The sequence below is a fragment of the Gossypium hirsutum genome, chromosome D07, assembly GCF_007990345.1.
Source record: "Gossypium hirsutum isolate 1008001.06 chromosome D07, Gossypium_hirsutum_v2.1, whole genome shotgun sequence".
NCBI classification, from domain to species: Eukaryota; Viridiplantae; Streptophyta; class Magnoliopsida; order Malvales; family Malvaceae; genus Gossypium; species Gossypium hirsutum.
Window position 1 is genome coordinate 17,385,800 of NC_053443.1, and position 15,368 is coordinate 17,401,167.

General features: G+C 35.9%; 1 protein-coding gene across 1 annotated transcript; it reads left to right on the forward strand.

The window, feature by feature from the left end:
- The first annotated feature begins 11,573 nt into the window (after nt 1-11,573).
- Nucleotides 11,574-13,947, forward strand: LOC121219446 (salutaridine reductase). The gene is made up of 5 exons (XM_041097630.1): nt 11,574-11,802; nt 11,898-12,141; nt 12,302-12,379; nt 12,477-12,662; nt 13,189-13,947. Exons 1-5 carry the CDS (start codon nt 11,738-11,740, stop codon nt 13,639-13,641), a joined length of 1,026 nt encoding a protein of 341 aa, XP_040953564.1. The 5' UTR covers nt 11,574-11,737; the 3' UTR covers nt 13,642-13,947.
- The last annotated feature ends 1,421 nt before the right edge of the window (nt 13,948-15,368 follow it).

Below are 15,368 nucleotides of genomic sequence, written 5' to 3' on the forward strand. Positions count from 1 at the left end.
TGCATTTTGTGGCAAGCAAGGTCATTTTTTGCAAGGGGTTATTAAATACAAACACGGGGAAAACAAAATGAGAGAACACTCAATGTTTGGGATCGAACCAAGTTGGGAAAACTCAGGAGGGTGATTGGATGAAAGTATCCCTGTTAGGATATTATTATGAGATATCATCTTTTAGGAATGTATTGTATATTATTGTATATCTTTTAGACTCATACTTAAGAATATATTATATATCTTTTCTATTCATACGTGACTAATGCTATATAAATATTATGTATACTCTTGAGGTCTATCAATATGATTGGAATGGATTACCTATTCTTGTCATGGTATCTGAGCTTGGTGTTTAACACAATTTTTTTTATCGTTCTCAATGGCTAGCGATGATTCGACTTCTCCACCACCACCGCCTAAGTCAGGAGGACGACACTTCCTGGTTTTACCGTTGAGCTATGGCAATCTCTTCTAGCGGTGTTCGATAATACACAGTCCACTACCAATCGATTGACTGGTGAGTCCAAGAATAATTAGATTATTGATTTTGGGTGTTCAAATCATGTTACAGGTGATCTTATGTGTTTGACGAATGTTTCAAAAGTTGCAACATGTTTCGTGGGACTCCTTTATGGTCAAACAGTGGTGGCTATACAAGAAGGAATGATTAAATTGACAAGTAAAATTCACTTAAAACATGTTCTTTAGGTTCCTAAATTAAACTACAATTTAATTTCGATTTCACAGTTGAATGATGATATGAATTATTTTGTCTTCTACTAATATATGTGTTATTCAGGACATTCATTCGAGGGAGTTGATTGGAGCAGGTGAGAGGCGGAATGGACTTTACTACTTCCAGCAAATATCGATGGTTAAAGCGGTTTCAATTGAAGCTACATCTTCTTTGGAGATTTGGCATAGAAAATTGGGTCACCCTTTCAAAAAAGTTGTGAAGTTACTTCTCTATGTTAGTAACTCTAGAGAACATTTGAATAAATCATGCAAAATTTGTCATCGTGTTAAGCAAACAAGAAATAACTTTCTAATTAGTGAATAAAAAGCCACTCGTATTTTTGAGTTAGTTCATTGTGATTTATAGGGTTTGCATGACACTCCTTCATCTCGTGAATCTCATTATTTTTTACATTGGTTGATGATTTCTCCTATGTTGTTTAGGTATATCTATTGGTTAATAAGAAGGAGGTTTTCAAGATTTTCATGTCATTTATTGCTATGATTGATCCTCAAATTTCTCAACAGATAAAGTTTGTTAGAAGTTATAATGAGATGAGATTTAATTGTCTCCAAGATTATTTTCTTATAAATGATATTATTTTCCAAACAGCTTGTGTTGGTACTCCTTAACAAAATGGGAGAGTGGAGAGGAAACATCAACATATTTTAAATGTGGCTCGTGCTTTGCATTTTCAAGAAAATCTACCTATATCTTTTTTGGGGAGTGTGTTTTGACTGCTTCATATCTTATCAATCAAACTCATTCACCTCTTCTTCATGGTAAAACACCCTATGAAATGTTGTTTGGTATACCTCTTTTGTTTGATGATCTTCGTGTGTTTGGTTGCTACTATTTTGCTCATAATCAACGTTCTAAAGCTGATAACTTTGCTAGTCGAAGTTAAAAGTGTGTTTTCGTTGGGTATCCTTTTGACAAAAAGGGTTGGTATTTATATGATGTGGATTCTAAGAAGTTTTTTGTGTCCCATGATGTCAAATTTTTTAAGGATATTTTTTCGTATTTGGATAGGAATGCTGCAACCATTGAGCCCAACCATGTCGCTCTGCCATATGGAAGTGCATATGTGATTTTTGATACATATCTTGGTGAATCAGAAGTGTCACAGCCTGCAATAGTTCCTTCGCAGCCTATGAGTTTGCCACCTGCGGATTCTTTGACACATGTGGTGTCTTTTTTTTTCTAATGACACGGGGATATATAGGGCTTTGGGTAATAATGCGTCTGAATTGGGACAAGAGCATTGGGAAAAATTTCCCTCAGTAAAGTTTCAGGATTTTTTCACTCATACCGTCATCTCCCACCTAACATGCTTTAGAGCCTTCCTCAAGTACTTTATTTCCTGTAGTGCATTATGCTGATTGTGACAAATTTACTATGAAACACCGAATTTGTTTTGCAACTATTATTGCAGGGGTTGAGCCACAGTCTTTTAAAGAGGCTGTAAAGGATGTAGGATGGCGTGATGCTATGTAAAAGTAGATTCCTTTGGAAGATAATGGCAATTGGTCTATAGAGACACTTCCTCTTGGAAAGAAAGCTCTAGGTAGTAAGTGGGTGTACAAGATTAAGTATAACTCCAATGGAAGTATTGAGAGACTTAAAGCTCCTCTTATTTTTTTTGATAATCACCAAGTATAGGGTATTTACTATAATGAAACTTTTGCTCCTATGGCGGAAATAGTGACTATTCGTGCTTTCTTAGCTATTACAGCTTCAAAAAATTGGGAGTTACATCAAATGGATGTACATAATGCCTTTCTGCATAGTGATCTTGATGAAGATGAAGAAGCTTCATATAGCTTCTTCTAGGTTTTTCCCCTGATAAGCCTAGAATGGTTTGTTGTTTGCGCAAGTCTTTGTATGGATTAAAATAGAGTCATTGATGTTGGTTACTGCACTGAAAGGGTATGGATTTCTTCAATCATATTGTGATTATTCTCTCTTTACATGCATTAAAGGATCTATGCACATAAATGTGCTAGTTTATGTTGATGATTTGCTTATTTCTGGAAACGATTTCGTTGCTTTGAGAACTTTTAAGAGGTATCACAATTTTTTCTTCCATATGAAGGATCTTGGTGTTTTAAAATATTTTTTGGGGATAGAGATAGCTCATAGTTTTTTAGGTATATTTCTTTGTCAAAGGAAATAAGCACTTGATATTATTTCAGATATGGATCTTTTAGGAGTAAAGCCTGCAGAATCGTCAATTGAGCAAAATCATATATTTGCGCATGCTACATAGGCAGTTTTGACTGGTCCTAAGTCATACAGACAGTTAATGGGTCGTTTGATGTATTTGGCAGTGACCGGACCTGATTTAACATACTCGATTCATGTCTTATTTCAGTTTATGCATGAGTCCAGGCAGGAGCATTAAGATGTGGCTCCATATATAGCCCAATACTTGAAAGGTTCTCCTTCCAAAGGATTTTATTAAGATCTGATAATGATTTCTCCTTAAATGGGTGGTATGATTCGAATTGGGCTACTTTTTCGTTAACTCGACGTTTGTTTACTGGTTAGCTTGTCTTTCTGAGACAATCTTCTATTTCTTGGAAAACTAAAAAACAACATACTGTTTCTCGTTCTTCCACCAATGCTAAGTATATGTCTATGGCTTCTGTCACTTGTGAGCTGAAGTGGTTGAAGACCTTACTATTGAGCTTAGGTGTTCATATCCTAAAGATATTCCTTTATTTTGTGATAGTCAATCTGGATTGCATATTGCATAGAATCCTGAATTTTACGAGCATGCTAAACATATTGAAGTTGATTGCCACTTTATTAGGGATGCAGTCAAGGATAAGTTGATTGCACCTTCTTATGTTCTGACCTTTATTCATTTGGCTAACATTTTTATAAAGGCGCTTGGTAAACCGCAATTTAAATACCTTCTTAGCAAGTTGGGCATTTATGATTTGCATGCTCCAACTTGAGGAGGTGTTAGTATATTATTATGGGATATTATCTTTTAGGAATATATTGTATATTATTGTATATCTTTTAGGCATATATTTAAGAATACATTTAGGAATATATTATATATCTTTCCTATTCCTATGTGACTACTGTTGTATAAATATTATGTATACTCTTGAGTTTTATCAATAATATTTAAAGATATCATCTTATTCTTGTCAATCCCCAATTGAAAAGATGATCTAAGGTGTCCTTAATCCAATCTCATCAAAGACTCCATTAAATGAGACAATTTGGAAACTCTTTGTGGATTCTGTGTCTTTTATTAATAACTTCTCCTTGCAGGCCTTAATCAATGCAAATACCATATATGAATTTACAGTCAAACAGTATGGATTGTTCTACTTTGTCTCTCTTTGCAGGCTCAAAAGGGAAATCCTCTACTGGTCTTGCCCCTAATTTGGATAAGGCAAAAACCTTAATTGGGGAACTAAGAATTTTAACAAAGATTGCTGAAAGGACATTTTTGGCATAATTCATAGGCCTTATTAGGTTCTCTTCATTGTAGTAGGTGCCTACTGTGGATGACAATAGGAGAATTTAATAAGATTTTATGGTCCTTCGAGAAACAATGAGCAAGGTTTCTCGAATGGTTGCATTCATGATTTCTTGATTTTGTAACATGGGAATTGACCCATGCTTACTAAATCATTTTACTACAACAATAATAATATCTTTGGAGGAAAACTCCATTTCAACTTGTAAATCGTCGAAATTAGTAGAACTCGCATGACCGGGTCTTCTATGAGGAAGTTTTGAAAATTCTAACCCATCTTAAGCATTAATGTTGCTATTAAGCATGTAGGGTGGAGGTTCATACCTCGTAAAATCTAGTTGAGTTCTTCTAGCATTTTCTAGACCTTCATTGTCAAAATCATTCTCCTCTGGTTTGGAAGGAACGATCTCTAGTTTAGAAAATAATGCAATTTATAAACCATCGAGTTCAGACTCCTAGATTGGATCATAATCGATTTTGACTTCCTCTTCATTCTCAACCTCCTCTTCATTATCAATCCCAGTTGCAGTTTCATATACCGAATTGTATGTCCTTTCGCTAATGTAGTTTGTTGGCAAAACATCATTTGTTCTCGTCAAACTTACGCTAAAACCAATATTACTTACGAATTTTCCAGTCATGTAACTTGATGGCATATCTGCATAAGTTGAAATGAAAGACATTCACAAAATGTCATGTTGGAGTCTCTAGATTCGGGTTACCAACTAACCCCGATTGTATGTCAAAGTTGAAATTAAAGGTTGAAACCAAGAAATGTTTTTCCATAAATGATTCTGGCATTCTTTCATATGAGCTTTGCAACAACGCTATGAAACCACCGCACAACTACGTGATTGGATTTTCTACTTCCTGTTCCTAAAATAAATTAACTGAAACTGTTGTCAAACTGGGACCACCCTCCTTTACATCGACAAACTGGATATATAACTCTAGTATAACATTTCTAGTTGAGCAATGCGTATCAAACATTAACCCAACATCTATGTCGCATTTGAGCTCAAATGTATCATATCTTACATGGTTCATTGATGGTAGATATCTATATTTCAAACTCAAATGTATCATATCTTACAAGGTTCATTGACGTTAGATGTCTAACTCTTGATAGAAGCTCGTTCAGTTTGATGCTCCGGTTAAAAGCTAATTATGTAGATTGGGATAATACAAAATGACCTCAATTTCAGTTTCACAAATTTGACTGTCATAATAAATAACGACTCTAATTCGTTCACTCATCTTTACCAAAAAATTGTTTCACATGTTTAATATAAAATTAAAATGAAAATATTGTACAGAAAAATAAATAATCATTAATCAAATTCGAACGACGACACCAAATTTACTTACTCATAAATCTAAAAAGATCGAACATTACTCTATTTTTCTTTATATATAATATTTATATGTCAAATATTTATTTTCTCCACATATATTGTGGGTATGGTGATTTCTAATATTATAAAATGAAATAATTATTTTGAATATAATTATTATTTTTATATGTAAAATATTTCAAATATCATTGTTTTTCATCTACATTGTGAGTATGATATTTCAAATATTTTTATATGTGAAATAATTCAATTAATTATTTGAAATATCATTATGTTTACCTGTGAAATACATATACAAAACATTATTATTTAACCATTTAACTAAGGAAACTAATATGTTAAAAATATTCATAAAAGAAAAAATAAGAAGAGACTTAAAACAACATGAAATAAAAAAATAAATGTAAGTGAGAGAGGAATCGAATTTGAAACTCAAAAATAAAACCACTAACATTAAACCATTCAATTAAAGAAATTAAAAATTATAACTTAAAAGGAAAAGCGTGTATAGTTAAATGCCGTTGAGCTCACTTTTTAAATCACCTATTTCTCTAAATAAAATTTAAAATGAAGTAAAGGACTGATTGAAAAAGAATTGGCATATATAATATAAAATAAAACAGTGTAGTTCTCTAATTGTTTTTCGAAATCCGCGTATATGCTAAGAGAAAGATCTGAGAAGAAAACAGGTTGAAAAAGAGAGGGCAAAACGACTAAAAGAGAGGCAAGACACTCTGATTTTTTTCTTTCTTTATATTGAATATGAATGTGAAAGAACTTAATAAAACAATTGAAAAATATCTAGCCAAACAGAATGAGAAATAGAGAGAATAGAAAATAAACTTCTTTTCTTTGTATTCAAAAATGCTTGCTTCTTAATTCTCAATGTATAGTATTTATAGACTTTGTTGACTAGTCTAAAAGCTGAACAACAACCTTACCAGACTCACAACTAACTAACAATTTCCTATACTCTAATATTCATCCATCTTCTCCACAGGCCACACCCGTAGAAAACTCCTCAAACGAGTAAAACTCGATAGCGAAAGCGGCTTAGTCAGAACATCAGCGACTTGATCACACGCTGGAACCTCACCAATGGAAATAGTCCCATTAGCAACCTTTTCACGAACAAAAAACAAATCTAACTCAACATGCTTAAACTTTGAATGAAGAACAGGATTAGCAGCAACTGCAACTGCCCCAGAACTATCACACCAAATATCAGGAATACTAGTAGACTGAACACGCAATTCTTGAAGTAATGATAAAAGCCACGTAACCTCACTAGTAACTGCAGCAAGACTCCGATATTCTGCCTCAGCAGTAGACCGAGCAACAACCTGCTATTTCTTCGTACACCACGAAACAGGAGAATGTTCGAAATAAACACAGTATCCAGTAGTAGATCTCCGGTCATCAAAATCTAATCCCCAGTTTGCATAAGCATACCCAACTAATGACAAACCGGTGGACGGACGAAATACAATCCCAAAATCAATTGTTCCACCTAGATATCTCAAAATGCGCTTCAGAGCTGTCATATGAACAAAAGTGGGACAATACATAAACTGACATATTCGATTTACAGCATATGCAACATCAGGCCGCGTAAGAGTGACGTACTGTAACGCCCCTGCAAGACTCCTATATTCAGTTGGATCCTCTAAACGCTCACCATCATTTCTAGTCATGATAGAGGAACTAATCATCGGTGTATGAACACTTTTCGCATTTTCCATCGAGCATCTTATAAGAATATCACGTATATACTTCTTCTGACAAAGATGAAGACAGCCTGATGAAGAACAAGTCACCTCTATCCCAAGAAAGTAATGAAGATCGCCCATGTCTTTAAGTGAGAACTTACTATTCAGCAATTGAACAAACCACTCTATAACAGAAGGCACATCACCAGTAACAATAATATCATCAACATACACAAGAACATACAACGTTGAAGCTGGTACAATTCGAACAAATAATGAAGCATCAGGCTTTGATACCACAAACCCCACAGATACTAGAAATCCTTTTAACTTCTCAAACCAGGCACGAGGAGCCTGACGAAGACCATACAGCGCTTTCTTCAAACGACACACCAGAGGTCTACCATCTGAACCATACTGAACATAGCCGGGAGGTTGATGCATGAAAACTTCAGTGTCAAGATCGCCATTTAGAAACGCATTATTCACATCCACTTGCCAAAGTGACCACCCCCTAGACACAGCAACAGACAAAATAACTCTGATAGTAGCCGGTTTAACTACCGGACTAAACGTTTCCTTAAAATCACAACCCAAAACTTGGGAGTAACCTTTTGCAACTAAGCGAGCCTTATGTCGAGCAATAGTACCATCAGAATTCTTCTTAACTCTGAACAACCATTTGCACCCAATGACCTTACGATTAGACGGAGCAGGAACAAGCTCCCATGTGGAATTACGCATTAGAGCATCATACTCATCTTGCGCAGTAGCGCGCCACTCAACAGTAGCTAGAGCTTCTTCAATTGTAGACGGTTCAACAGCTTCAACATTTAAAACCTTAGGCTTGTAAATTCCAGCTTTAGCTCTAGTAATCATTGAATGAACATTACCCACAGGTGGCCTACTAATCTGACTATCAGATGCCGACGAACCTGCAGACATTCTCACATTAGAGTGAGAGTGAGCATTGGTATCACTTGATGATCCCGAGTCATGCACTGCTGGAAGATTATTCGACCCAGTCCCAACATCAGCTGAAGAATCATGAGACTGAGGCTGCTCCAAATTAACATCTAATATATGATCATTAGACTGAGACTGCAACCCTTGTAGTGACGGTGTTATCACGCAAGGCTCAAGAGTGGAGGAAAAAGACGGCCACACAAGAGGAACAACCGTCAAACTAGTCTGACTAGTCGTCGATACAAACTTGTCTGGACTAGTCTCAGCAAACAAAAACCTTTGCTCATCAAACACCACATGCCTTGAAATTATAACCTTACCATCTGGTAAAAGACACTGATACCCCTTGTGACGAGGACTGTAGCCCAGAAATATAGACGGCTGAGACTGAAAATCCAACTTATGACTTACAAACGGATGTAAATAATGATAACAACAGCATCCAAATACTCGAAGATGATCATAGGTCGGATCATTCCCATAGAGTGCCTTAAACGGAGAACTGTCCTGAAGAACAACAGTAGGAAGTCGATTTATAAGATGGACCGCACAACAAAACGCATACCCCCAGTATTCCATAGGTAAATTTGCATGTGCCAATAATGTAATACCCACTTCAACAATGTGACGATGTTTACGCTCAGCTACTCCATTTTGTTCTGAAGTATACGGACAGGTCAGTCGATGTATAATTCCTTGAGATTCTAGGACAGATGTAAACCCACGGTATTCTCCTCCCCAATCGCTCTGGAATTGCTTAATAGACTTGCCAAACTGTGTCTTAACTAATTTTTGAAACTGAGTAAAGCATTCTAATGCTTGGGCTTTTTGACGTAAAAGATAAACCCAAGTAAACCTAGTGCACATGTCAATAAACGAAACATAATATCTCTTATCACCACATGCAACAGATGCGGGACCCCAAAGATCAGACACAACCAATTCAAAAGGACGATAGCAAGTAGTCGAAGGGGAGAAAGGCAACTTATGTGACCTGCCTTTTTGACATGCAGTACATATACCATCCAAACTATTTTTACTTGAAGCAACATTACATTTATTTAAAATTGTTTTAACCACAGAAGTTGATGGGTGGCCTAAACGATTATGCCATAAAGCAAACACATTATTATTTTTAACTACATGTGGAACTTGCAAATGAGCAACAAATGGATCAATTGTAGACGGAGTAGAAACCACTGGCACAGAAAATTGATATAGTCCATCATGAATGCGGCCCGTCAGCAATATCTCCCGAGTCACCATATCCTTAATAACACAATGGGTAGGATGAAACTCAAAAAACACACCATTATCTCGAGCAAACTGTGAGACAGATAAGAGGTTTTTCCGTATACTTGGCACACATAAAACATTTGATAACCGTAAAGATTTATACTGAGTAGGGAAAATAGTAGTACCAATTGACAAGATGACCGCAGGAGTACCATCACCCATTAAAAGAGATGACGTACCCGAATATGGCGTGACATCACGTAAAGCTGACACATCATGGCAGACGTGATGACTCGCACCCGAGTAGGATACCAAGAAGTGGTGCCACCGCGCACTAGAACATACGGATCATCATTACCAGTACTAGATCCAAGTTGAGCAGTGTTGACATGAGAGCCGAATACTGAAGGATCAGAATAATCAGATGCATGTAAATCCCCTAGCCGAGGAAGCCCAATACATGGTTCGTACCCAGTATAAACTCGAGCACGCGGTTTGGTAAATCATAGAACCCGATCAACACCAATCGGTTCAGGCGAACCGGGATCACTTTGATCAACTTGAACAAAATTAGATGATGGAACACCATTTATATTTGGGTCAATATTCGGCCTATTGGAGGAATTTACCACATTTGGCCCTTGCAACACATGCCGTCCATTTTCAGCAGCAAATTCCACTAGGGCATTTCTATTAAAGCCATTGCTATTAAAACCATGCCCATCATCATTTCCAAACTGACACAAATTTGATTTAAAATTATTCCCATATGGCCTGCCATATTCATTTGCATATGACACCTGGGGCCCACGTGCCAATTTTTCACTTTGCATGCCAGCCCACCAATTTTGACCACTATTTTGATTGACTTTGCAAGCCATTACTCCAATTTTGACCACCATTTCGATTTTGACTTGAATAGTTCCCTTGTCCATAAATTATTCTCTGACTTTTGTGATAAGGAGCCATACACTGTTCTTCTTCCTCTTGCGCACACACTCCAAACTTAGCCTTCTCAACACCCGACGGAGCCCCTTGATGAGAGACCGATGACACCACAGATGAGTCGTTCGAGTCTCTATGATAACGATAGTAGCACTTTTGAGCCACATGACCGAACCGACTGCAGATCTGGCATTGAATGCGAGATCGGAAAGTTCTGCCACTGCCACGAACAGGCGCACGGCCTCCATGACTGACTCCTTCAACCGACGACGCATCCTCAACCAGATTCACGTTCAAACTTACATCCTGCAACACTCGAGCTTGACGGCTCTCACAATTGACCAACGCATCTACCAAACGTTGTAACGGTAAAACTCCAGGTGACAACCGAGCAGAGGAAATAACCGCCTCAAAGTCCGACGGCAACCCCGCCAGCACCACTTCGATCTTCTCTTCGTCGGAGATACGAGATCCAGACGCATCTAACAAAGCACACAAATCTTTAATCTGGTTAACATACGCCTTAATAGAAAGATTACCTTTCTTCAATGAGTGAAGCTCATGCCGAATCCTTGACTGCTTGGCACCCGTATCAGCTGCAAAAAGATTAACAGCCATACTCCATATGTTGCACGCTGTGCAAGCATCATCAAAGGAGGATTGATGAGAAGAAGTTACCGTAGACAAAAGCCAGGACATCAACAGCTGATCTTGCTGTGTAAACACCTGAGCCGCCAGATTTGGAGCACGAGAACCATCGGGTAGAATAACAAATCGGGATGGCGGAGCAACAGTGCCATCTAAGAAACCTGTGAGTCCATAGCCATTAACAATCAGTTTTACCTGTTTACGCTATTGAAGGTAAGTACCTTCATCGAGTTTGACCACTTCATGTCGAGGAAGAACGGTTGTGACTCGATCGGCAGTAAACACACCAGAGCTAGGTTCACCAGATGCGGAATCAGCGGAAGCCATGAGAAGCAATCACCAGAATCAATTGGTGAATGATACCATGAAAGAACTTAATAAAACGATTGAAAAATATCTAGCCAAATAGAATGAGAAATAGAGAGAATAGAAAATAAACTTCTTTTCTTTGTATTCAAAAATGCTTGCTTCTTAATTCTCGATGTACAGTATTTATAGACTTTGTTGACTAGTCTAAAAGCTGAACAACAACCTTACCAGACTCACAACTAACTAACAATTTCCTATACTCTAATAGAATGTTACTTATTTTGAGAATTAACCTTTTGGTTTGCTGTCCGGTATTTCCATTCATCGGTTCACTTCAATGGCAGACTCAGATTCTTCAAGACTTGCAGAAATAGAAAACAGTGGAAAACATGAAGCAGAGAGGTTAGTTATATATGGTTTATTGGTCAATTTTTAGGCAGTCAAATCGTTTAAAGTGGTTTCGTTGATGGTGGATTTTCGCTTGTCGGTGTTTGTAGATATGGCGTAGTGACCGGAGCAAACAAGGGCATCGGGTTTGAGATTGTAAGGCAGCTCACTTCAAATGGCGTAACAGTTGTATTAACAGCTAGAAATAAAGTGAGGGGAAATGAGGCAACCGCCAAGCTCCACCAGCTGGGATTGTCAAATGTAGTTTTCCATCAACTCAATGTTTTGGATCAAGCTAGCGTTGAATCATTGGCTGATTTTTTATCTCAGAAGTTTGGAAGACTTGATATCTTGGTAAGGATCCCTGTTACGCAGTTTGGTATGAACTATGAATGTCGGTGTAAGTACCCTATACAGAGATCTTCAAAAGCAACCTTAATCGCCTGCATCTTGACAACATAATTTCAATTTTGTAGTTTTGCAATTGCTCATAAAATCATATTACATTTGACAGGTAAATAATGCGGGAGCCAGTGGTGCTATAGTTGACGAAGATGAACTCAAAGCCTTAGGTATAGATTCTACAGCATGGGTAAGTTAAGTACAAGAACTTAATAGTTGGGGAGCTTTGTGTTTCTCAGTATTATAGCCATTATTTATATGAATGAGCTAATTAGTTGTTGGTGCAGCTGTCAGGGAAGGTGGCAAAGATGGTCCAAAGCGTAATGAAGTATACATATGAAGAGGCAGAAGTTTGCTTGAATACTAATTACTATGGTGTCCAAATAGTAACTGAAACCCTTCTCCCTCTGCTGCAGCTGTCCAGTTCAGGAGCTAGGATTGTCAATGTTTCTTCTCTTCGGAGCGAATTAAAGGTACTTTCATTATGATTTTTATTTCAAGATAATTAATGAGATTGGGATAAATTTTTGTTTTATATTATATCTAATGTTGAATTTTTTTGAATTTTTTAATATACTTCGAATTTATTGAATTTTGCCATGTTAGATAGGAAAAGAATAAGAAATATAATAGTATAATTCATCTAAATCAATCAAATTACAGTAAAAACAAAATTAATATTGACCGTAATACAGTGACAATTTGAGCTTAATCTCATAACTAGTTAGTTTTATTCTTCGCTTTAATCATTGAATAAAGACTAAACTCACTGAATTGAGAATTCCTAGTCTATTAGGTAAAAATCCATTGTTATCTCTATACATTATACTGTTGTTGAAGCTCTTGACATACATGGTGAGATTTTAACTTGAGTCACTGTAGTTTTCAAATCTTCTACTTTACCATTTTAACCAAAGCTTTACTTGGTTTCTATATAAACTTTTAATAAATACATTTATTATACAATTTTGTTTCATTGGCTGTGCCATAATCTTGTAGAAAGTTCGGAAAAGACCAATGAAATGGTACATAATGCCATCACAATTGCATAATGGTAAACTTCAAATTTTGTCGAGGGTTCCTGGTGAAAGCATCAGAAATGAACTTGGAGATATAGAGAATCTAACTGAAGAGAAACTGGACGGCATATTGCAAATATTCTTGAAGGATTTTAAAGACAATGCTCTTGAAGCTAACGGATGGCCGTTAATGCTGCCAGCCTACAGCATGTCAAAGGTGGTCCTAAATGCTTACACAAGAATTCTAGCCAGAAAATATCCAAATATGTGCATAAATTGTGTTCATCCTGGTTATGTTAACACTGACTTGAATTGGCACACGCGGGTGATCACGACAGAAGAGGGGGCTAGAGGCCCCGTTAAATGTGCTCTCATCCCCGACGTAGGCCCTACTGGTTGCTATTTTGATCAGACCGAAGTTGCAGAGTTTTGAGATGCACCCTCTTTTTTGTTTGATTGGAACTATTGCTGAGGTTAGAGATTATACATTCGAATGCAATTTGGGCTTTGCTACATTCTATTTATGTTACCTACACTTTACATTTTCTGAAGTATGTGTCGAATGGAACATTAATGTGGATTAAGTCGAGGATATATGCCAAGTCCAGTAGAGCATGTGTGCTAAGTCGAACAGAGCATGAATAGGTGGTAATTTGTGTTAGAGCATGCATACATGATCACACAAGTTATTCATGTTTTGCTGATTATGTTGAATATATCATGTGTTAGTGAAAACTTATGTTATCTGTGTTCATGCTCATTATGTCTAATAGAACATATATGCTGATTGAGTCGAAGATAGGTGCTGACTCATTCAAACAGGGCCTAAATACTAAGTTGAATAAAGTATGTTTATGTGGTAATTTGAGTTAGAATATGTATATATGATCACCTAAGATATCGGAGTTTATGCTAATTATGTCCAATATAGTATGTTATCCATGTTTTTGTTGAACATGCATTTGGATTAACCCAACATAGAAAAATAAAAAAAATAGATAACCTAAATGAATCTATCATGGAAAATCTTTAAACTATAAAATGAACTGTTGGATTCCAGTGTCTAATTAGTTGTGGACTTTGTTAATGTGTTTATTGTTTGAAATGATTTTAATTAGTTGGATGATATTAGACTTTGTATGTATATCAACTTGAGAGATTAGTTATGTTGTTTACTTGAATTTATGTTGCTAATGTTTGTTTTGGTTGTATAGTTTCAAATTTTCAATATTTCAATTATGATTTAGTAATGATAATGTTGATGTTTTAATTGAATTTGGAATGCTTAATTGATGTTTATGTCATTATTGTTATTTATTTGGATGAATGTATGTGAGACGTCCCTGTATTCTAGGGACTTCATCAAATTAGTCCCTCTATTATTAAATGGTTCAATTTAGTTCATGTACTATTAAAAAGAATCAAATAAGACCAAATTAGAATAAAGTTAACATTTATTGTTTTAAAAAAATATCATTTACTGTTTAACAAAGTTAATATTTTTAAAGTTTTTTATTGTTCTGTAAATGAAATGATTTATTTGGAATTAGAATGCAATTGAAAAGAATAATTTTTAAGATATTTTTATACCGTAAGTATCAACTCTATTACAATTTGGACTTATTTGATTTTTTTTAATAGCATAGGACTAAATTAATCCATTTAATAATAGAGCGATTAATTTGATCTAGACCTTATAATATAGGGATCTATTAGGTACTTTAACCTATTTATTTGTTCTATTTTAATGGGGTGAGGTATTCATGAGTAAAAAGATAAGGGTTATAAAGATTATATATTATCATTGAAAGGTATCAAAGTAAAATTAAACACCTAAGTCTAATCATTGTCATGTTTGATTTGTCTATCATTTCACTTACCGATTACAAAATTTCTAAAACACCCATTACTTCGCTAGCACATCCAAAAATATAAACCTATTACTAAACAACTAGAACCATATAAAACATTATCCAAACCCAATAGGCAGACAACCAATATCATTAAAATTCAAATTATCAAAAGCAAGAACACAAACCAAATTTCGCCATATTCTTGAAGCATAAAGAATGTGATGTGCGATGGTCACACATTTGAAGTTTGCACGTGCTAACCCCATTGACTTGTACTTTATTATTATTGGCTCCTTAACGACATTAG

Coding starts and splice junctions, on each gene's coding strand:
- LOC121219446 (XM_041097630.1), top strand. CDS start 11,738: ATGGCAGACTCAGATTCTTCAAGACTTGCAGAAATAGAAAACAGTGGA. Junction 12,142..12,301: donor TTGGAAGACTTGATATCTTG/GTAAGGATCCCT, acceptor TACATTTGACAG/GTAAATAATGCGGGAGCCAG. Junction 12,663..13,188: donor CTCTTCGGAGCGAATTAAAG/GTACTTTCATTA, acceptor ATAATCTTGTAG/AAAGTTCGGAAAAGACCAAT.